This window comes from Ovis aries, chromosome 3 (genome assembly GCF_016772045.2).
Source record: "Ovis aries strain OAR_USU_Benz2616 breed Rambouillet chromosome 3, ARS-UI_Ramb_v3.0, whole genome shotgun sequence".
NCBI classification, from domain to species: Eukaryota; Metazoa; Chordata; class Mammalia; order Artiodactyla; family Bovidae; genus Ovis; species Ovis aries.
The window spans coordinates 103870142-103891726 of NC_056056.1; the positions used below are offsets into that span (position 1 = coordinate 103870142).

The following is a 21585-nucleotide window of genomic DNA, read 5'->3' on the forward strand; positions in this document are numbered from 1 at the left end:
AATACGCATGAAGGCAAGTTTCTTCATGTACAAGGAGAGGTACAGCTGCAGGGCAGACGAGATATTGGGGCAGCCTGGCCCCGAGCCGCGATGCTCAGCAGAAGAGTTTTGGACGCTGTTCTCTTCCAGAAGTGGGTGGCTAGCAGACCATCTGCACAGGGGGTGCCCTCCTCCAACATGGCAGCTGGATGGCAGAGAGGCCAAGGCACACCTGCCCAGTCCTGCAGGGAACACTGACAGGCTCTACTCTTTGCTCCTCTTTCTCCAGGTGGCCCTCCACACCTGTGCTATGCCATTGCCACAGATTGATATGATTAATTAGCTCTCAGTTGATCTCAGATTATTTGTTTTTTAGTGTCTGATGAGATTTGGAGGCGTCCTTCTCTCATTAGCAACAGGCTTACATCTTCAGGTACGTCATTATTGCACACAGCTAATTTCATTATTTGATGATACTTACTGGCTTCAGTCTCAGAGGTCACCATTTTTATGACCGCGTCCCCAAATTCTGAATCTGTAGCCTGTTTGGAGGTTGTAGTTAGTTCTCTCTGCTCTGATTATAATCATCTGTTGCCATTCTTTCACTTGATTTTATTGTTAAATTGCTGCTTCTTTTCTTCCATGTATAAAATCATGTAAAATTACAGTTTGCTACATCAAGAACTCATATAGGACAGCTCCCTAGAAACGTATTTTTCCTCAGAGAGATGACTGATCTATCAGGGAGTCAGAAACTTACTTTTCTTTTTTAGTGCCCCATTTTGCCCTCCTGAATTATTTCAGTAGCAGATAGCTTCAGATCACTTCTTCTTTTTTTTTTTGTCTGAGCCACGCAACATCAGGATCTTAGTTCCCTAACCAGGGACCAAGCTCATGCCCCCTGCGCTGGGAGCACGGAGTCCTAGCTACTAGGCCACCAGGGAAGTCCCCAGATAACTTGCTGTATTTAGAAAATGCATCCCCGACCCCAGCTGATTCTGGGTTTCTCTAGTAATGCCTCATATTCCATGAAACATGATTTTAAATATCGCTCTCTTCTCGATTTAATTGTCTGGATCGGGGGTTGGCAAACTATGGCCTGTGCGCCAAATCCGGCCCATTGCTTGTTTTTCTATGACCCATGAGCTAAGAATGGATTTTACATTTTTGAGTGGTTGAAAAAAAATCACAAGAAGACACAAGAAAATCAAAATTCAGGGTACGTAAACACAGTGTTATTGGAACACAGTCATGCCCACTCATTTAGGTATTGTCTGTGGCTGCTTTTGCACTACAATTGTGGAGTGAAATAGTTGTGACGGAAACTCTAAAATATTTAGTATCCAGTCCATTTATAGAAAAAGTTTGCTGACTCCTGGTCTAGATTTGTGTCTGCATGCCAAAATTGTGCGGCTTGGTGAACTTTTGAAAATGATATATATTTGCAGGTATGGTAATGTTTCCCAAAGAAGTTGGACCAGCTTTTTTCCCCAGATGTTTGTCAGATACCAAATTTAATTAGATGCACAGCTGTTCAAAGACATGTAACAAAACACTCCTGACTTATGGCACTTCAGGGCCTTGCTCAAATGGATTCGAGGACATTGCCAGTATTTCAGTAAAAGCATCTAGTGTCCTACAGCAGATTGTCTGTCTTAGAAATCAGAACTTCTGAATTCAATTAAAAAATATTCTCTGAATTTGCTCTAACTGTATCTCTCAGTATTGTACGTATAATATCTATGTGTTAATCTCAGACAGATGTTTGAAATTTCGATTCAAGACCTTTGAGTTGTTTATTTTCCCTCCCTCTTTCCCCGTCATTTCTCTTCCTTTCTCCTGGTGTTTAAGCAAAGAATTTTATGATCTGAAAAAGTAAGTGTGACCTTTTTCTTCTCTCTGATGTTCTTTGTTTCTCTCTGCTTGACTTCTGGTTAAAGAGAAAAAAAAACCCTTTAGACATTTTAATATTGAATTAGTGTCAGAGAAAGAATTATCTTTGAAAATATCAGGCTCGTCTAGAATTGGTGTGACTTCTTGGCTGCTTTGAATAAGAGAAGCCAGCAGCCAGAATGTCATTCGGTTTCAGTGGGAGTGTGGAGAACATAAAATTGTCTGATCTCATCTAAGCAATGGAGAGAAGACATTTTTATACCCATGAAAATTGAATAGGTTTAGATGGGGGAGTGTATTGACTCACCACAGTTCCCATCAGCTGTTTGACTGTTTAGACTTGTATCTAAAATTCTGTCTCCTGTTTTTAAATTTTTCCTTAATTATATCTTTTGCATACTCTTAATCTTCGGTTAGATCATTTTTTTCTGCCCATTTAATTTTCTAGCCTCCCATGAAGCACACAAAATACAGAGAATATGTTTCAGTTCTTGGAATCATTTTGTTATATATCCAGCAAGAATCCTAAGAACTTTTTCTGGGGGTTTTAGACTCGTGGTTTTTCAGTTTAATTTCAGCTGTCAGTGGTGTATGATAGTAATTTCTAAATAGCTTTCTAGTCCCCCTCCCGTTTTGTTCACATCATTTTCCTTGCTCCCATCATTTTGGGTTTCAGAATAAATACAGGGTAAGAAAAACAAATAGAGAAAACATCCTGTTGTATGATAAAGAACAAGATAATTTTGGAAATGCTGTCAGTACCTCATAAGTAAAAATTATATACACCTCATTCTCTTTCCTTGGGATTAGGGTTTGCAACCTGATTGATAGGCTTTGAGAAAGCTCAAGAGATCTTGAACATAAGGAAATTGTATTCGTTGTTTAACCTGTTTGATTATCACTGAGCATTATTGCTGGGGTTAAGCGCTCAGTCGCTCTGTCTTGTCTGACTCTTTGCGACCCCATGGACTGTAGCCCGCCAGGCTGCTATGTCCATGGGATTTTCCAGGCAAGAATACTGGAGTGGGTTGCCATGTGCACCTCCAGGGGCTGGGGTTAAGGCTGCAGTGTAATACTGCTTTCAAGATTTTACAGGTTCTTTATGCATATTATTCACACAGAACTGGAAATTCTAAAATTTTAACACAGATCTTTCATTTCCACTTCAAGAGATTTATCCTGCAGAGAGATTTGCATGACCATGTGAAGATGCAGAGGGATATGTATATGAGTGTACTGGGAGAGGTGGGGTTGTCACTGCGACTGTTTATAATAGTAATAAAAGGGACAGAACCTCAGTGTCCACCAGTAGGGTGGAACCAGCCATTAAAAGCAAGGAAGTTTATTAATAAGGAAATATCCATGTATCTCCAGAGAGCTTTTTATAAGTACTTGTGGACATCCTTTTTCTCCTACCACCACCACCAAAACTCAAGCCCACCGAAGAATCACTGTACGTAGGAGAAGTGCTACTCATGTTGGAGTGTGATACTTTAAATAACGTAAAGGAAGGCAAGATTGTGAACCAGTGGACTGGTGATGCTAGTTCCCACAAGCCTGCCTTGTCCCGAGATGTCTTGAGCCCCAGCCTTGAGTTAAAGCTTCTACTCCCCCATCTTCCAAGTCCAAAGTCTCTCTGAATATCAAACCACAACAAAAACTGACTAGATCCTGATGCGGTAGCAGAAATTAAGCCAGGAGAGCTGTGGGAAGATAAGAAAATGTCAAGAAACCTGAGATGGCTGCTGGAACCCCACAAGAGGTTTATAAAAGGATGAGCGGCTTTGGAGGTTGAGATAGGCATTAGCTGTGGCAGCAAAAGCTACTAAAGACAGAGGGCACTTGTAAAGAAAAAGTTCTGTGACCGGGGACTTGGGCTGCTGTCATAGAACTTTTGCTCCCATCAGTAGTCGCGGCTAGCCTGAGTTTCATAGATCATCTTGCCCATCTGTTCTGTAGTCAAGGAGACTAAAGGTACACCGCCAGCTCCCGGCTCATAGCTAGTGTTTCCCTGGACTTTGTGACCGTGGTAAGTTGTAAAACTAGAGCTGTAACGTGGTAGGTGGAGATTGTATTTTACAGAAGGAAAGGAAGTTGGACTGTTATTTTCCTCCTTTCTGGAGGGTATTTACTCATTTCAAGGACAGTGAGATGATGCTTGAGGTTGGAAGCAATGTCCTTGTGGTCCAGGCACCCTGATCTGGCGAAGGGCTCTGTTTACAGTTGCCCCCCCGGGATGTGTCTGTTGCGCTGCTCCTCAGGACCTGAGCGCCTGCTGTGGAAGGGAGTGCGAGGGTTTGAATTTGTCCTCCACTGTCCACCGGGTTCAGAATGCAGTGTGTGCACAGCTCCTCCATGTCCTTATCCAGCAGATGGTTGAAGTCCCTGCTCTGTGTCAGATACTTTTAAAACAGACAAATCTTTGCTGTCTTGGCCTTTCCATCCTAGCAGAGGGAGACAAACCAGACGTAAATGAAATGGATGGGAGGTGAGGGGGGGTAGGGAGTCCCGAGGTGAGAGTCTTTGTGTTGGCAGTTTTAAGCAGGGGTGTGTCGGGGAACCCTCAGTAGAAGGCGACATCTGAGCAAGAACCTGGCGGTTGGAGAGGGCGCCATCGTTTCAGGCAGAGGGAGCAGGTGGCTAGGGCCCAGTCTGTGCGGCGGGAGCAGGCAGGCTGTATGGGAGATAAGGGAAGGGGCGATGCAGGGCAGCATAGTAAGCTGGGGGCTGCCATGGAGGGTGAGGTTGGAGAGCCAGGGGTCCACACAGCCCATGGCGAGGACTTTGACTCTCAACTGACTTAAATGGGCTTGGCTCGCAGTTGTCACAGTCCTACTCACTTTGTCCCAACTGATGTGGAGTGCTACCTTGATGTCATTCCAGGCTCTCATTTGGGTCTGGCATCCACCTAAGTTTTTAAAATGAGATTTAATCACCAGTTTATTTTTATGGCAGGGAGAGCTGGTAAACAAATACTGAAATAAATTGGGCATCTTCTGTTACCTTTTTCTTGGTATCTGTAGGAAGATTACTGGCCAGAGTCGGAGTCTCAGAGTAACTAAGGTTGTCAGGAGTTGGGTGGAGAGGGTAAAGCTTTAGTCAGCTCCACACTGCTGTGCGGCCTTTCATGAGGTTGGGACGAGCAATAGGGTAGTTTTCTAATAGCAGGGAATTTATAGCTGAGTTGGAGGAAGAGCCATAAAGCCTCCCATAAGCAAGGTCAAAGTGTGTCAACCAGGGTCATAGACTGGATGCACAGAGCTGACTTACATGGGACAGTTGTATGGCGGAAACGGGCACACTGTAAAGCAGTTATCCTCCGATTAAAGATGAATTAGAAATACATAACCTATTTAAACATTTTACAAAGTAAATTTGTCAATTGTGGGATATACAGAAAAAACATGGAGAAAGAAGGCAGGTTAATGAGGGGTGGATTATTTAGGCGTGGGAGACCAGCGCTTGCTGCTGTTGTGTTTTTGCCCCTGACACTGGGTAAGCAGGCCTCTTGTCTCAGCGTGAGGCTTTAGTGCACTGAGTGCTTCCTCACCCTGTCTACCTTTTTCGAGTGGCTTGTGAAATTCAGATGCGCCTGTGCAGTGCTGCCTTGCTTCTGCTCACTAATGGGTTATTTTAGCTGCTGGGTAATGACTGAGCTCTGCTAGCACCACAGGGGCGTAATTCCTGTGGCTCAGCAGTACAGAATCTTTCTGCCAATGCAGGAGACACAGGTTCAGTCCCTGGGGTGGGAAGAGCCCCTGGAGAAGGAAATGGCAATCCACTCCAGTATTCTTAACTGGAAAACCCTATGGACAGAGGAGCCTGACAGGCTACAGAGTGGACGTGACTGGGCAACTAGACAACGAACAGCAAAGCCCCACCAAGACGTGTGTGTGTGTGTTGACACACGTGCTGAGGTGCTTCGCTGGCAGGACTGGGGCCGGAATCTGGGTGTTGTGCTTTAGCTTGGCACTCAGCTACTTGGAGTTACACTGTTTCACAGTGGGAACAGAAATCATGACATAATCTTCTTTGCAGTGTACTGGTGCGGGGAGTGTCCCCAGAGTTTGACTCTAATTCCTCAGAGTGTCTCTTACAGGACTGGCTGGACCCTGGCCCAGAACAAGCTATTCAACAAGATCCTCAAAGCCCTGCAGTCTGACCGGCTTGCCCGCTTGGCCAATGAAGGGGTAAGACTCCAGAAATCTGCCCCCAGCGGACCCTCGCTAGCTCAGGCCTCTCTGACTGACTCACTTGTTGGGTGCTATCCTCCACCATCCCCCAGCCCCAGTTGCTAACAAGGTGACCCTCAGACTTTTCCCTCTACTTCCTCCGTTCAGGCTTGTAATGAGCCCGTGCTGCGTCGTGTTGCCGTGGACAAGTGTGCGAGGAGAGTGCGGCAGGCTCTGGCAAGTGTGAGCTGGGACACCAAGCTGATCCAGTGGCTGCACACCACCCTGGTGGAGACCCTGAGTCTGCCCATGCTGGCAGCCTACCTGGATGCTCTGCAGACGCTGAAAGGGAAGGTAAGGCTGGGATGCGTGTCTGCCCTGTCCTGGAGTAGCCAGCCTCTGCTGTGGGTTCAGGAAACGGGACTGGACCGGGTCATTGCCTGGTCAGTCTGGAGGACGTGACTGAAGCTAATGTGCTTACTAGTAAAAATAGGAGACATGGTGTCATTTCACGTTCTCATTCGGCATAAATGTCTTCAGCCCTCCTGTCTCTAGGATGAGGTGTGGCGCCCCCAAACCAGAGAACATGTTTAGCCTCTACAGCCCTGCCACTTGTGGTTTGAGGTGAGGTGAGAAGGGAGAAGATAGATGAAGGGTTTACCAGGGAGGAGTGTTGAGAGAGGAGTAAGAAGCAGACACTCACGGAGCTGAGAGTGGGGTGGGGCACGGGAGGTGTCCGGAGCAGGGCGCGCAGGGCCGACGCCTCAGCCCCTGCTCATGATGACACGCCTTCAGTGGCAGCGCTCTGGCTGTGATCGTGCTAGCAGAGCGCCGCTGCACTTCCCCGCTTCCTGACGTAGTCTTGCAGCCACGCTGTTGCCCTTTGTGGCTGGAGTTCACTGCGGTCGTAGGTACTGCACTGGACTGTGTTCAGTGTGATAGAGTTCTGGTTCTGGACGCAGACTGCCTGGCTGATCCTTTCATCACTAATTAGCTGTGTAGTCTTGGGTTAACACCTCAGTTTACTCATCTCTAAAAAATGGCTGATTATAACAATACCTGCCTAGGATTTTTGTGATAATTTGTTAATCTGGATAGAATGCTTGGCACAAAGTTTGGCACGTAGGAAACCCAGGGTAACTGTTAGTGATTTATAAGTGGTACCATTATATTTAGTGTGTTTTGCTCCAGCATGGCCTCAGATAACTTGGATTAATTCAGTTTTTTACTTTTGTGGGGTTTTTTTCTCCTTTGCAAGCAGCTGGCCAGCAACTTTCCCCAGCCATATTCCCCAAATTTCCAGACTTACTGTTTCCTATCTGTTTGTAGGTTGAAGGATGCTGAGTTTGTTTGAAAGCAAAAGAAGACTGGTTTAGCTTCTGGAAATAAAACTCAGGACTAGATGTATTAATGAAATGCATGGTAGGAATTTGACATTAATTTATACATTCTGCCTTTGGAAAGAGAATGGCATTAGTGATCTACCCTAGGGGACCAGTGTGGTCATGCCCCGAGTCCACATCCCTGCTTCTCTCTGTGTGCCCAGTAGGCCTTGGAGGTCTTTCTCCTCATAATGAAGTTGGCACTGCTTTCCAACTGAAGTTACTGTCTGGATGTTCCCAACAAATACGTGTTTTGTGTCTCCAGTATGCCGGGTGTTGGGATGAGCAAAACAAATTCTCTGTCCTCTGATGGAGCTGATTTTCTAGTGGAGAAAGAGACAAATGAAAAGATGGCCCCAGACGCCCCCCTGTGCTGCTCCTCTGCAGTGGTCCCCCTGGCTCAAGTGCGAATAGGGGGCAGCGAGGGCACAGAGTGGATATGGGGCCGAGACCGGCCCCTGCCAGAGAGCAGTGGCTTGTAGCCAGGCGTCTCCGCTGCCCTCTGCAGCGTTCCGCCTGTGGGAAGACAATGGCGCTGGTGAGTCTGCTCTGGGGGCCCAGTAGTGGTGCCCAGAGTCCGCTTCTCGGCTTTTCTTTGCATGCCCAGTATGCCTTGGAGGTCATTTCCCTCAATGAAGTTGGCACTGCTTTCCAACTGAAGCTATTGTCTGGGTGTTCTCGAGTGAGTGAAGGAGTGTTCAGATTGACTGAGTGTCACGGACCGCTGGTGGCACCCTGCAGGTGTGCCCGGTGCGTGCAGCTGAGTCACAGTGTGGGCTGGCTGGGATGGCAGAGGGAGCGCAGCTAGCAAGGGCCCAGACCGCCAGGTGCTGTTCTGCCCTCAGTGGCATCTCTCCCATCAGGCTCTTGTTTTCCCATGACTGTCAGATTCACAGCCAATATTTAAGCTGTTCCCAAAACTTCCAGTGTACCAGCTGGACGGAATTGTCAGTGAATGGGGTCATGCTCTAGGCCCAGTGACTTTCACCATCAGAACTGTTGTAAAGGGAGCAGAGAAGGTATGGGCCCCATCCTCTTCACTGTCTGCTGAGAGTGATCCTGTGCTGGAGAGAACAGCGTGTGTGCGTGTGTGCGCGTGCACGCACGCAGGCTGTGTGCTCAGTCGCGTCTGACTCTGCCATCCCACGGGCTGTGGCCCGCCAGGCTCCTCTGTCCATGGGATTCTCCAGGCAGGAGCACTGGAGTGGGTTGCATTTCCTCCTCCAGGGATCTTCCCGACCCAGGGGCTGACCCTGCGTCTCTTGCAGTGGCAGGTGGATGCTCTACCACCGAGCCACTGGGGAAACTGCCAGATAAAAGGTTTTAAAATCTAATATTCAGTCAGATCCTCTACCTCTAGGTGTCGAGTGGCTCACAGTGACAAAACATCAATTACTTTTGAAGAAACAGCCAGTTGAGGGTGACGATCCTTTGCAGTTTGACACTGTCCTTTGTTACTAGCCTTATATCCTCCTATTTCCTTGCTTGAATTCTTGACTCCAGGCCATCTGTGCCTAGAGTGAGCCCTGGACGTTCTTGTCTCTATCTGGTGTCTTCTGTTGGGATTCTTCAGAGTGCGTCTCCCTTCGCATGCTGTGTCTTCACTTCCCTCTTCTCTGTTGGATGGCTCAGATCCCAGCAGTGAGGCTTCCGTTTCTTTATGGTACTTCCCAGCCGCTCCTCTCTGGTTATTTGTGTGCTTGCCTTCATAGATTGTAGATTAAATTCCTTTGTAGTCAGCACTAGCCTGGTGCCTTGTAACAGCAGTGTTGCATAAATGTTTGTTTCCTGAGTTAAACCGAGACAGCCTCATGGTTAAGATACTCCCCTCATTTTTTGTGCAGAGCTCTTTTTTAGTCTTGCTCTTTTAAAATTAAGAACACTGTCCTTTCTTGTCATTTCCAGGAATAACTTATCTTCTTGTGCTATCTTCGAACTTTTAGTTTTAATTGAAATATAATTGACATATAGGATTTCCCTGTTGGCTCAGATGGTAAAGAGCCTGCCTGCAATGCAGTGTTCGATCCCTGGGTCAGGAAGATCCCTTGGAGAAGGAAATGGCAGCACACTCCAGTATTCTTGCCTGGAGAATTCTATGGGCAGAGGAGCCTGGCGGGCTACAGTCCATGAAATCTCAGAGTCGGACACAACTGAGTGACTAACACACGTGCACACATACAATTGACATTTATTGACAAGTATACAATATGTTTCAAATGTGTATTATGGTAAAATGATTACCACAGTAAGCCTAGTTGACACCTGTCACTGTACATAGTTAAAGAATTTTTTTTTCTTTTGATGAGAATTTTTAAGATTTATTCTTGTAGCAGCTTTTACATATGGAGTATAGTATTGTTAACTATAGTCATCGTGCTGTATGTTACATCCCTTGACTTTATTTGTTTCATACTTTTTGATCCCTTTTACCGATTTAACTAATCTCCCATCCCATCCCTCTGACAACCACCAGTCTGTTTGTATCTATGAGTTTGGTTTTTGTTTTGTTTTGTTTTTCCATATTCCAGATACACATTAGATGATTCGATATTTGTCTTCTTCCATCTGACTTACTTCATTTAGCACAGTGCCCTCAGGGTCCATCCATGCTTTTGCACGTGGCAAGATTTCCTTTTTGTGGCTGCATAATATTCCACAATTTCTTTATCCATTCATCCATCAGTGGGCACTTGCGTTGTCTTCCTATCTTGCCTATTGTAAATAATCCAGTGAATATGGGGGTGCATATATCTTTTTGAGTTAGTGGGGTTTTTTTCTTCAGGTAAATACCCAGAATTGGAATTCCTGGATTATGTGGTAGTTCTCTTTTTAATTTTAGGACAAATGTCTATTAGTGTTTTTCATAAAAGTTGTACCAATTTACCTTCTCACCAAAATGTACAAGGATTTCCTTTTCTCCACATCCTTGCCAGCATTTGTTAATGCCTGTCTTTTTCGATAATAGCTGCTCTAACAGGTTTGAGATGATATCTCCTTGTGGTTTTGGTTTGTATTTCCCTGATGATTAGTAATGTTGAGCGTCTTTTCATGTACAGTGTATAAGATCTGTATATCTTCTTTGGAAAAATGTCTATTCAAATCTCCCACTTTTTAATCAGATTGTCTTACTGGTGTTGAGTTGCATGAGTTCTTTGTGTGTCTTAGATATTAACCTGTTATCAGATACATGACCTGAAAGTGTTTTCTCCCTTCAGTAAGTTGCCTGTCCCTTCTGTTGATGTTTTCCTTTGTTTTGCAGGAGCTTTTTAGTTTATAGTTCCACTTGTTTATTTTTGCTGTTGCTGCCTTTGCTTTTGGTGTCAGACTGACATCAAGGAGCTTACTGCCTGTGTTTTCCTGTAGAAGTTTTATGGTTTCAGATCTTCATTCAGAATCTTTAATCCATTCTGAGTTAATTCTTGTGTATAAGGTAATACGATGGTCCCGTTCCTTCTTCTGCATGTAGCTATCCAGTTTTCTCAGTACATTTATTGGAGAGACTGTCCTTCCCTTGCTGTGTTTGCTTGGCTCCTTGGCCGTAAGTTGATTGACCGTACATGCGTGGGTTTAGTTCTGGGCTCACTGTTCTCTTCCATTCTTCTGTGCGTCTGTTCTTGTGCTGGTACCGTACTGTTTTGATTACTGTAACTTTGTCAGATAGTTAGAAATCAAGAAGCATGATGCCTCTAGCTTTGTTCCTTTTTCTTAAGATTGTTTTGGCTATTTAGGGCCTTTTGTGGGTCCATACAAATGTTAGGATAATTTGTTCTATTTCTGTGAAAAATGCCTTTGGAATTTTGATAGAGATTGCATTGAATTTGTACAGTATATTGCTCCTTGGGTAGAATGGACATTTTAACAATATTAATTCTTCCAATCTGTGAGCATAGAGTATCTCCATTTGTTTGTGTCTTACTCAGTTTCTTCAGTTAATGTCTTAGAGTTTTCAGGTAAGATGTTCCCATTCCTTTTACCTCCTTAGTTAAATTTAACCTGGGAAGCCCTAGTTAAATTTATTCCTAGCTATTTAATTCTTTTTGATGCATTGTAAATGAGCATGTTCTCCATTATTATTTAGAAATGCAACAGATTTTTGCATATTGATTTTGCATCCTGCAGATTCTCTGCATTCATGCATTCTGATGTTCTTCTGGTGTCTGGGGTTTGCTGTGTGTGCTATGATGTCACCTGCGAATCTGTAGTCTCACTTCTTCCTCTCTAATTTGAATGCCTTTCAGTTCTGTTTCTTGCCTGATTGCTCTAGCTGGGACTTTCAGTACTGTGTTGAATAAAAATGGTGAGAGTGGGCATCCTTGTCTTGTTCTCATCCTAGAGGAAAAGCTTTCAGCTTTCACCGTTGCGTTTGATGTTAGCTATGGACTGAACTTTCCCCACCTGCATCACCATAGAGTCTTTATTCTTATTTCTCAAAACTTTCCCGGTTTCCGGCAGTGCCGGGTCTCTCTCGCTGCGTGGGCTTTTCTGTAGTTGTGGTGAGCGGGGCCTTCTCTTAATTGTGGACATTTTGACTTTCTGCGGGCAGTATGAGGTTCACACAGACGTTTCTTTTCAGTGGAAGCATCAGCAAGTCTGTAATCTGTATTTACATATCTTTGAGGTCACATTTTTGGTAAATTGTAATGGTATAATGTGGAACCACTGATACGGAGAGCAAACTAAAATTACTCAGATTTTTCAGCTTCATTGGGGGTGGTTAGAGTCCCAGGCCCATGTTTTTCAAGGGTCAACTGTATACACTGTATAGTAGGCTATATTACTTGGAGCATAGTAACAAATTTCTTTAACATTGCAGAGCTTGAAGGCAGTGTACTAGAAGAAAATGCAGAATTTTATTTTGTTTTAACTTACAAAATCAACTGAAGTTTGTTGAGAAAATTTAGAAAATATAGAAGGAAAGGAAAAAGCTTCTTCATATCTCCATAAAGTTTATTATAACAATTTTCGCATATTCTCTTATTATATTTTTCTTAATTAGAGATGATTTTTATTTTTTCTCTTTTACCTTTAACATTTTAGCAGGGGACTTTCCTATATTATTGCAAACTGTTTTAAGCATTTTAACTTAGTCCATAAGATCTGATTATGTAGATAATGTGCTTAGCCACTTGTGCGTGCCTCGATGTTGCTTCTACTCTTCGACTGTTACTGAGAATGAATTTATCTTTTGCCTACCCCCTACCCGCTGTGAGTGTGTGTGAGTGTGTGTGTGAGTGTGTGTGTGAGTGAGGTGTGTGAGTGTGTGTGAGTGTGTGAGAGTGTGTGTGAGTGTGTGTGAGTGTGTGTGTGAGAGTGTGTGTGAGTGTGTGTGAGTGTGTGAGTGTGTGTGTGTGAGTGTGTGTGTGTGAGTATGTGTGTGTGAGTGTGTGTGTGAGTGTGTGTGAGTGTGTGAGTGTGTGTACGTGCGTGCATGTGTGTTTCTGATACAGTTTTAGGAAAGGGATAGGAATAAGTTTAAGTCTCTTGATGCATATCACCAGATTGGTTTCCAAAGGACTGTATCCATTTCCCTTTAATGATGGAGGATGTATTTTTGGCCATCCACTTGTTTGTACTTTTTCTTGCGAGGAGAGTCTGAGAGGCGTCATTGGAATCTGCTCTTGGCTCACGGTGGGGCTGTGTCCTCCCGCCTGGCCCTGGCAGTGCAGTCTCCTGCCTCACTCTGGAAGCGTCTTCACTCTCCCTTGCTTCTAGATCCCCACGTTGATTGACCGGATGCTTGTGTCCTCCAACACAAAGACTGGGGCTGCAGGAGCTGAGGCCTTGTCCCTATTACTGAAGAGGCCCTGGGACCCTGCCGTGGGGGTGCTTTCTCATAACAAACCAGTAAGTCGGACTTCACTATGACCCGTAAAGTTTAATTTAGATTCCAGTCTCAGAACCTTGGCAAGAGGATAATAAATGGCGTGTTTACCTGTGTTCACTAATAACTGGCTGTGTGTCATGCTTAACATAGTTTCCTGAGCAAAGCAGCATTGGTGAGGATAAGATAGGTCATGGGGTACATGAGGTTCCGTGGGGGAGCCTCCCTCCCTCACTGGCTTCCTGATGGGGTCTTACTCTGTAGAGCAAACTCCCCGGCTCTCCTCTCATCCTCATCGCCTCCTCCGGGCCTTCCAGCTCCGTGTTCCCCACCTCACGCCGCCACCGCTTCTGGCAGTCTCAGCTGTCCTGCTTAGGCAAGGTATGTGGGGGGCGGGGGCCGGCTCGAGAGGCAGACAGATGCTCAGTGCTCAGTGCACTTAGCACACTCCCTTGTGTTCGAGAGGCGGGGGCCGAGATGCGAGATGGGTGGACTTGAACGTGGTGCACCCTCCAAGTCTCTGGACTGCTGAAGGTGCTCATCCGGGGCTGGAGGGGTCGGGGGAGGCCAGGCGGACTGGAGAGAAGAGCGGGGACTGAGCTCACGGCACGGCAGCCCCTGTCTCCTCCAGGTCGTCCCCGTCGCCACCCACCTGCTGCCCGGTGGGAGTGGAGCGGGAGTGCTGCAGTGCCTGGAGCACATGGTCGGGGCTCTGAGGAGCAAAGTGCTGGAGGTGAGGCTGCCCCCTGTCACCCACCGCCGCTCTTCCCGCATCCGCACCCGTCTGCGGCCTGCTGGCTCACTGTCTGCTTTCTCTCCCCGCAAAGATTCACAGCCATTTCCCCCACAAGCCCATCGTCTTGATTGGCTGGAATACAGGAGCTCTGGTGGCCTGTCACGTAAGTAACCCCGTCTTTTTCGGAGGTTGTCTGGGGATCAGCTGGTGCTGCTGCTGCAGAGGGCTACTGTTGAGCCAGGCACTGTGCCGAATGCTTTGCCTCCGTACTTGGATTTTAAACTGTGGGAAGCAAGCTTTGTTTTTTAACTTTATTGTGGAAAATGTTAAGCAGAAATTTAAAGGGAGGATAGACTAGTGTAATAAACCCCTTGGGCTCCTCATTAAGCCCTACCAGTAATCGGCTCAGAGCCAAAGTCTTTTTCATCTTACCTCTGCCCACGTTCAGCTCCCTCCAGTTACTTTGGAAAAAAACACCAGGTATTTTGTTTATATATTTTAGTGTGTAGTTAAAAGACAGTTACTCCTTGGAAGAAAAGTTATGACCAAGCTAGACAGCATGTTAAAAAGCAGACATTACTTTGACAACAAAGGTCCGTCTAGTCAAGGCTATGGTTTTCCCAGTAATCATGTATGGATGTGAGAGCTGGACTATAAAGAAAGCTGAGCGCCAAAGAATTGATGCTTTTGAACTGTGGTGTTGGAGAAGACTCTTGAGAGTCCCTTGGACTGCAAGGAGATCCAACCAGTCTATGCTAAAGGAAATCAGCCCTGAATATTCATTGGAAGGATTGATGTTAAAGCTGAAACTCCAATACTTTGGCCACCTGATGTGAGGAACTGACTCATTAGAAAAGACCCCGATGCTGGGAAAGATTGAAGGCGGGAGGAGAAGGGGATGACAGCAGATGAGATGGTTGAATGGCATCACTGACTCAATGGACATGAGTTTGAGTAAACTCCGGGAGCTGGTGATGGACAGGGAGGCCTGGTGTGCTGCAGTCCATGGGGTTGCAGAGTCAGACACGACTGAGCGACTGAACTGAACTGAACTGGGCACTGTCTATTAATTTCGAAAGGGAGAGGTTTTCTTCACATAAGGGACAAGAGCAGCATTTGTGTTCTCTTGGTTGCATTTGTTCTTGGTGGAGGAAAAAGAAAGGACTCAAGCCTTGCACATTCCCATGATGGAAGCATTAAACTTCCCATCCTCGCAGAGGTTTAGGTGGGGTCCCCTGAGGGCCCCGGTTCTCTTGGTGGGGGCTGCTGGTGTAAGCAGACGTCCTGTGTCTGTCCTCTTACTGCCCTACTGTGTGGCTGGTACACCTGTGTCATCACCTCGGGGTCGTGTCATCACCTGGGAGTTACAACTGAGGAGGAGGAGGTGGGACCGGCCGGTGGCTTCTGGGTAGGCTGTAGCTGTGGGGAGGTCAGTTGGCCTTGAGGCAGGCCATGCCCTTATTTGCAGGTGTCGGTGATGGAATACGTCACTGCTGTCGTCTGCCTTGGGTTTCCTCTGCTTACCGTGGACGGCCCCAGAGGGGTAAGCGTGGGGCCTGTGGGTGCCGGGCCACTGGCCAGTGGGAGGACCGGAGTAGCAGCCTGCCCCTCCCGTGCTGCTGCTCGGAGGCCGCGGCTACCCGGGGGGCTCTGTTGAGTGGGCTTGCCAGGCAGTGTTGAGCAAGCATCAATTGGCTGACTGTAAAACCGGACCTGCTCAGGATGTAGACGATCCCCTCTTGGATATGAAGACTCCAGTCCTCTTTGTCATCGGTCAGAACTCCCTGCAGTGCCACCCCGAAGCCATGGAGGACTTCCGGGAGAAGATTCGGGCGGAGAACAGCTTGGTGGTGGTTGGGGGAGCTGATGACAATCTCAGGTGGGTAGGGTCCCTGGGTGCTGCCAGAGTGCCATGTTGGAAAGATTGTACCAAAAAATTCTATATACTGTTCACCCAGATTTCCCAAGTGTTAACATCTTGCGTAACCAAAAGTAATTGTCAAAGCTGGGAAGCTGACGTGGGTGTGACACTGTAACCTGGTCTGCAGACTCGCAGACGGCACTGTGTCGTCTCTGCGCTCGTCTAGTCCCGGGCCGAGTCCAGGCCGCGCAGGGCTGCCGGTTGCTGTGTCTCCTCAGCCTCCTCTTAATGTGACGCTGTTCCTCAGCCTATCTGTCGTGACCTTGACGCTTCCTAAGAGTGCTGTTCTGTAGACTGTTCCTCAGTTTAGGGTTTGACGTTGTCTCGTGATTAGGTTGCGGGCACACCTTTGGCAGGAATGCCACGGAGCTCATGTGCCCTGCGTGCAGCCTCGGGGCTGCATGATGTTGCTGTGTCCTGTTACCGGCAAGGTCACCGTTGATCACGTCGTTAGGGTAGTATCTGCCAGGCTTCTCTTCAGTTACTGTTTTTCCCTTTGTAGTTAGTAGTCTTCTTGTGGGGAGAAGATATCTCGAGATGCTGTAATCATAGTCTTTGCCATTGGGCTTTCACTGGGGTAGGCATTTCTTTACATTTTCTTCCTAGTAATACTGAGGATGAATTTGAACAAAGATTTTATTTGTCACAGGCATCCTTTTATATTTGGAGTATAAGCCACCAGAGTTTGGAAGCGATTTTAAGGGGGCATCTTTAGTCATTGAGATGGCCATTCTTCCCTTTCAGGGTCTGCCAGCGGGGCCTTCAGTTGCATTTTCATGAAATGTACTGGGAAAGGGATTGTGTCCTTTATCGGCCTCCTTTCTCACATGCTCAGTCTTATGTATCAGCTTCCTATCAGTGTTTTTACAGGAGAGCTTAGAGTGAGTGCCTGTTCCCACCTGTCTTGTCACTTTCTCACCCACAGATCCTTTGGAGAGAAGCCTTCCTGGCCTTTGTCATCTGACAGCTTCTTGTGGACCTAGAGTCTAATCCTTGGATGCTCAGGGCAACGCTTGCTTGTGAATACATTCTTTCTTATTAATTCAGTCATTCTTGCCTATAGGGGAATAGGCTGTTGAGTCGTGGCGAGGGAGTGGGAGGGGTGAACATGCCTTCCGTTCGAGTCGCATCATGAGGCTGCTTGTGAGACATATTTGCACGGCGCTGAGGGCGTTGGACTGAGAGTCAGGAGACCTCAGTTTACCTCCTGGCTCCTTTGCTTGGGTAAATTGCTTAACTTCTGGGGCTTGGTGTCCTCTTCTGTGATAGGAGCAGGTTACCCGACAGGGCTAGAGGCCGAACAGTAGTGAACTGGGGCCTCGGGATGTGGAGGCTCGAAGTGTCGCTCTCCGCCTTGTCACTTGCCTCTGTTTCTGTCCCTGCTGAGACCCCAGGCAGAAGCCAGGGCATTTAAGTCTGGCTTTCAAAGAGGAGAATGCAGCCAGCGGTGGTCGGTTTCTCTGATGGCTTTAGAACTAACCTGTGGCCACCTTTCCTGGTAATACCATTTCACAGCTCCTAGAAGTCTCAGGGTTTGGAACTGTATTGGGGTACCTCAAGATGAGGTCTTAGCAATCAGATAGAGTTCACCTGTGAAGCCGTAGGTGTAGGACTTCTGGAGTGAACAGTCCCAAGTACCTTCCATGTTTTCTCTGGTTTGTTACCTATGTTGCTTTGTGTCCTCCCCACCGCTCCATGAGGGAGGTACGAGGGTGCCTTATTTTGCAGATGTGGAAACTGAGGCTCAGAGAGGCTGCAGACCTGCCTGTGGGCTACCATCATCTTCCTTCTTCGGCTTAGAAAAGAACCAACACAGAAGAGAAAGCCGTTCTTATTTACATTTGTTCCTGTGAAATGTTTGGAAAGTAAAGATTTCTCTTTTTTGTCTCTTAGAATAAGCAAAGCAAAGAAGAAATCGGAAGGGTTGACGCAGAGCATGGTGGACAGATGCATTCAGGTACACAGCTGCTTTCCGTGGGCCTCTCAGCTGGGCTTGTCTGTCTGTGACCCTTTAGGCTTGGTCTCCTTGGCAGCATCCTCCCGACTCTGTGGAGGATTGGGTATCCCCTGGGGCCTTTCGGGGACCTGAGTCATAGGCAAAGAAAAGGGGGAAAGAGGGAGGGGAGGGAGGAGAGTAATGATCGAAGATGTGAGCACAGCGGGTGGGGAGGAAGGGTTCACTGAGGAGTGGTGAAGTGTGGCCACCCAGAATGCCACCCCACACCCTGGGCACAGGGCCTGGGCTCCTGCAGGTCCCTGGCTGAGTGTAGGGCTTGTGCCGGGCTTTGCGAGGTAGGAGGGACAGCACACTGGTTTCAGAGCTGGGGTGACTCCATTTTAGTAGGGACTGCTGGGGAGCTTCCTGAGGTCTGGGCTCCTCCTTTCCCCAGGACGAGATCGTAGACTTCTTGACCGGGGTACTTACTCGTACCGAGGGGCACGTGGGCTCCGAGCCTCGGGATCAGGATGCCGAGAAGAAGAAGAAGCCCCGAGACGTGGCCCGCAGAGACCTGGCCTTCGAGGTCTCGGAGCGGGGCAGTCGACCTGCGTCACCAGCTGCCAAGCTGCCTGCCTCCCCCTCGGGCTCAGAGGTAATGCAGGCAGAGAGGGGGCGCTGTTGCTGGGGAGTCAGCAGGGTGGGTTCCTGTGCTTGCCAGGCCTCGGAGTTCCTGCAGGGGGATCCCTGACCGGGGGCCTCCAAGGGGACTTGATGATTGACACTCCATCCAAGTGACCTTGGCTTGGCCCTTGTCCTCTCAATCTACTCAGGATCTCTCCAGTGTGTCCAGCAGCCCCACCTCCAGTCCCAAGACGAAAGTGAGCACGGTGGCCTCTTCCCAGAAGTCCAGTCAGATTGGAGGCACCCAGCTGCTGAAGAGACACGTGCAGCGGACAGAGGCTGTGCTGACCCACAGACAAGCCCAAGGTGCGGCCGCCTGGCCCAGGGGCCTCTCTTGGCTTCTGCCTTCTCAGTTGACGTCATGTGGCAGTTGGGAAGTATTGGCACCTGCCGCTTTTTCCAGACGTATCTGTCCATGCAGAATTAGGTTGGAATAAATACTGAGGGCTGCTTTCAAGGATAAACTATGACACAAGGTCTGTGCTGGTGTGACTGTGTGCTCCACTAATTATAGCCCCGTCTTGGCGCTCGGCAAGTTCTCCTTCATGAGCCGGTCCATGTGTCCTGGCCTCAAATGTTTTTTCTGACTCCCAGTTGGGGAAGCTGTGTCTTCTCTTCAGGCCCAGCCTTTCCTGCTGTCTGGGAGCTCTCCGGGTCCTGCAGACGGGGCTGGCCGTGCTCATCAGATACCAGGGCAGCTCCAAAGCCTCGTGCCTGCCCTTGGAGAGTTAAGATTGCCTACAGTGGGACTTCCAGTGGTGTTTTTCAGGAATCTCTGGAGATAGGTTTTCAATTAGTCTGGGAAATACTTGTTCAGTTAAAATTAAGAAAGCAGTGACCGTGATGTAAGATGCTGCCCTGGCCCACTTTGATCCAGTCAGCAGTCCTGAGGTGACGCCTCTTAGGCCTGGGCCAGGAGCGGGTATCATCCGAGAGTCTCCGGCTGGGGAGGAGGCGGCAGCCAGACTCTTCGGCTGCGTTTCTTGTAGTGGAGCCACAGGGTCAAGACTTGGACCCAGGCCTCGTCCAAGGTTGCCCAGAGGTAGCTGTGAGTGTGAGTGGATCGACGGAGACACAAGAAGAGGCCAGCCCACTGAGGTCCACACGGATTCTCTGTGACCTGCACTGTCCCCAGTGGTGGCCAGAGTCACGTGGGCGCTGTCCCCTCGGCTTTTGATGAAGAGAGAGACAGCAGTTTGTGGTGTTTCTGGAGGCAACAACTAGTCAAGGCCGGAAGCCTTCTGCAAGGCTGACTGGGAGCTGGGTGCAGAACAGGGTCCAGAGTGGCGCGGAGGAGAGCCGCAGCACGGCCGCCGGGCACGGGCAGAGCCCGCAGGCAGTGGGTGAGGACAGCGGGGGTTCCTGGGCCCTCGCCGGGCGCCTCGCCTTCCTCTTGGCACTTGACTTGCTGTTGCTCATGGAATCCGGGCAGTGGCCCCATGAGGCAGGTACATGCATTATTTTCAGTTTATGGATGACTCCAAGGAGCTGTAAGTGGCAGAATCAGGTTTCAAATTCATCAGTAACCCCAGGAAAAGCCTCTGTTGACCATTTTTCAGAACATTTTCATACCTTTTCTTACTCCCTCTCTCTTTTCTCCTTTCTCTGGCTGGCTGTGATTCTGTAATTCTTTCTGATTCATTCCAGCTCAGTTTGCTGCTTTTCTGAAACAAAATATGCTGGTGAGGAAAGCTCTTCCTCCCGGCACCTCCTCCTGTCTCTTTGGTGAGTATCGCTCTCTCCGCGCCTGCACCCTCCGCGCTCGGCTTCTCTCCTCCTCCCAGCCCTGCTTCTCTTTCGTCTCTGATTCCCCTGTTCCCTTCTCTCCGCATTTTCCTGTTTTCTTTGCTGTCCTTTGGCTCACTCCATAGTCTTTGCTTTTCCGCCGTCCACTCTGCCCTTCATGGTGGTTCTCCCCTTCTGGGTCTCACTGTGGTGCTTGGCTCTGCCTCTCCCGTGTGTGCCTGTGGGCCATTCCCTACGCGCCTGTGTCTCCCTGTGTTTTTCCCCTTGCCCCTCATCTCCTGCTTCCGTCCTGGCCTCTGCAAGCACTGAGCAGCGTCCCTGTGTCTCCTTTCCCCTTGGCCCTCCTTCCTGTGCTGATTTTGGTCAATGCGTCCGTCCCCTAAGCAGTGCTTCCTTTCAGCTGATTGTGGCCTCACTGTGGTCTGGATTGGTTCCCTGTGGCCCCACCCCAGCCTCCCCCTGTCACTCCCACCTCCCGTTTTTTGTGTGAGTCCAGCCCTCTGTCTCCTTCCTCCTGCCTTTCCGCCCCTGATTGCCTGTGCTGAGAAGGACGGGGCGTGCTTCTGAGTGGAAAGAGGAGGGGACCTGTGAGCAAGGCTGAAGGATAACTTAAGCGTCTGGGAGGCTTTGCTCTGTGCAGGATGTGTCTGTTGGATTTGGTGGACAGGGTGGCCTTTCTTAGTCCTGTTACCACTGACCTGGGGACGAGCTTGTGCCGTGGGCCCCTGTTGCCCTGTTACTTCAGGGTCAGAACTGTAAAGTCCTCTCAGCTCTGATGCCCCCGTGCCTAGTAGTTACTCAAAGCCAGCCTGGAGTCCTGGTGATAATCCTTCCCATGGTCAGCGTTTGACAGGCAGACCCTCAGCCTTGGGCCCTTGAGGGGACTCAGAGCTCTGGGGACATCTGCCTTGTAGGGAGGATGGAATAGCCTGCTCCTCTATTGCTTGTGCAGAACACATTGGCTGGCCTCCAGCCAAGGGGGGAGGGCGGGAGGCTTGCCACATTCTGAGTCCGGGAAGCCCTGTTGAGGTCCACTGCGGTGAGTCCCATTTGTTCAGCAGAGTCGGGATGGCATCTCCTTCCTTTCTGTTTCCACCGACTCAGAGCGCCTTCCTTCCAAGCCCAGGACAGGGGAGGGGAGGGGACTGTCCCCGGAGAGGGCCATTGTGGATATGAGCATAGGTGGGCCTGAAGGAGTGGCCTGCTTTGTGGACACGCTGGGCCGGTTCTTCCCACGCGGCCATGCCGATGCTGGTCCCGCTCATCAGTGTCTGTCGGGCTTCTCTGGATCGTGGAGAACTTCACCACAGCTCCA

General features: G+C 48.5%; 1 protein-coding gene across 13 annotated transcripts in view; it reads left to right on the forward strand.

Annotated features, from left to right (window-relative positions):
* KANSL3 (KAT8 regulatory NSL complex subunit 3) overlaps positions 1-21585 on the forward strand; it is a 44802-nt gene that overhangs the window by 8625 nt on the left and 14592 nt on the right. For 10 of the 13 annotated variants that reach the window (XR_006059250.1, XR_006059251.1, XR_006059252.2 and 7 more), the window contains exons 4-15: positions 5972-6062; positions 6213-6398; positions 13139-13270; positions 13512-13628; positions 13879-13980; positions 14075-14146; positions 15452-15526; positions 15705-15862; positions 17798-17861; positions 18295-18495; positions 18674-18830; positions 20172-20249. Coding sequence is in view for 10 of the 13 variants with exons in the window: in XM_042246482.2 (XP_042102416.1) it covers positions 5972-6062; positions 6213-6398; positions 13139-13270; positions 13512-13628; positions 13879-13980; positions 14075-14146; positions 15452-15526; positions 15705-15862; positions 17798-17861; positions 18295-18495; positions 18674-18830; positions 20172-20249 (1433 nt within the window). In the remaining 3 variants the exon portion in view is untranslated. The remainder of the gene's footprint in view (positions 1-5971; positions 6063-6212; positions 6399-13138; positions 13271-13511; positions 13629-13878; positions 13981-14074; positions 14147-15451; positions 15527-15704; positions 15863-17797; positions 17862-18294; positions 18496-18673; positions 18831-20171; positions 20250-21585) is intronic. The other 3 variants (XM_042246484.1, XM_004006159.5, XM_042246485.1) reach the window with 1 other exon arrangement.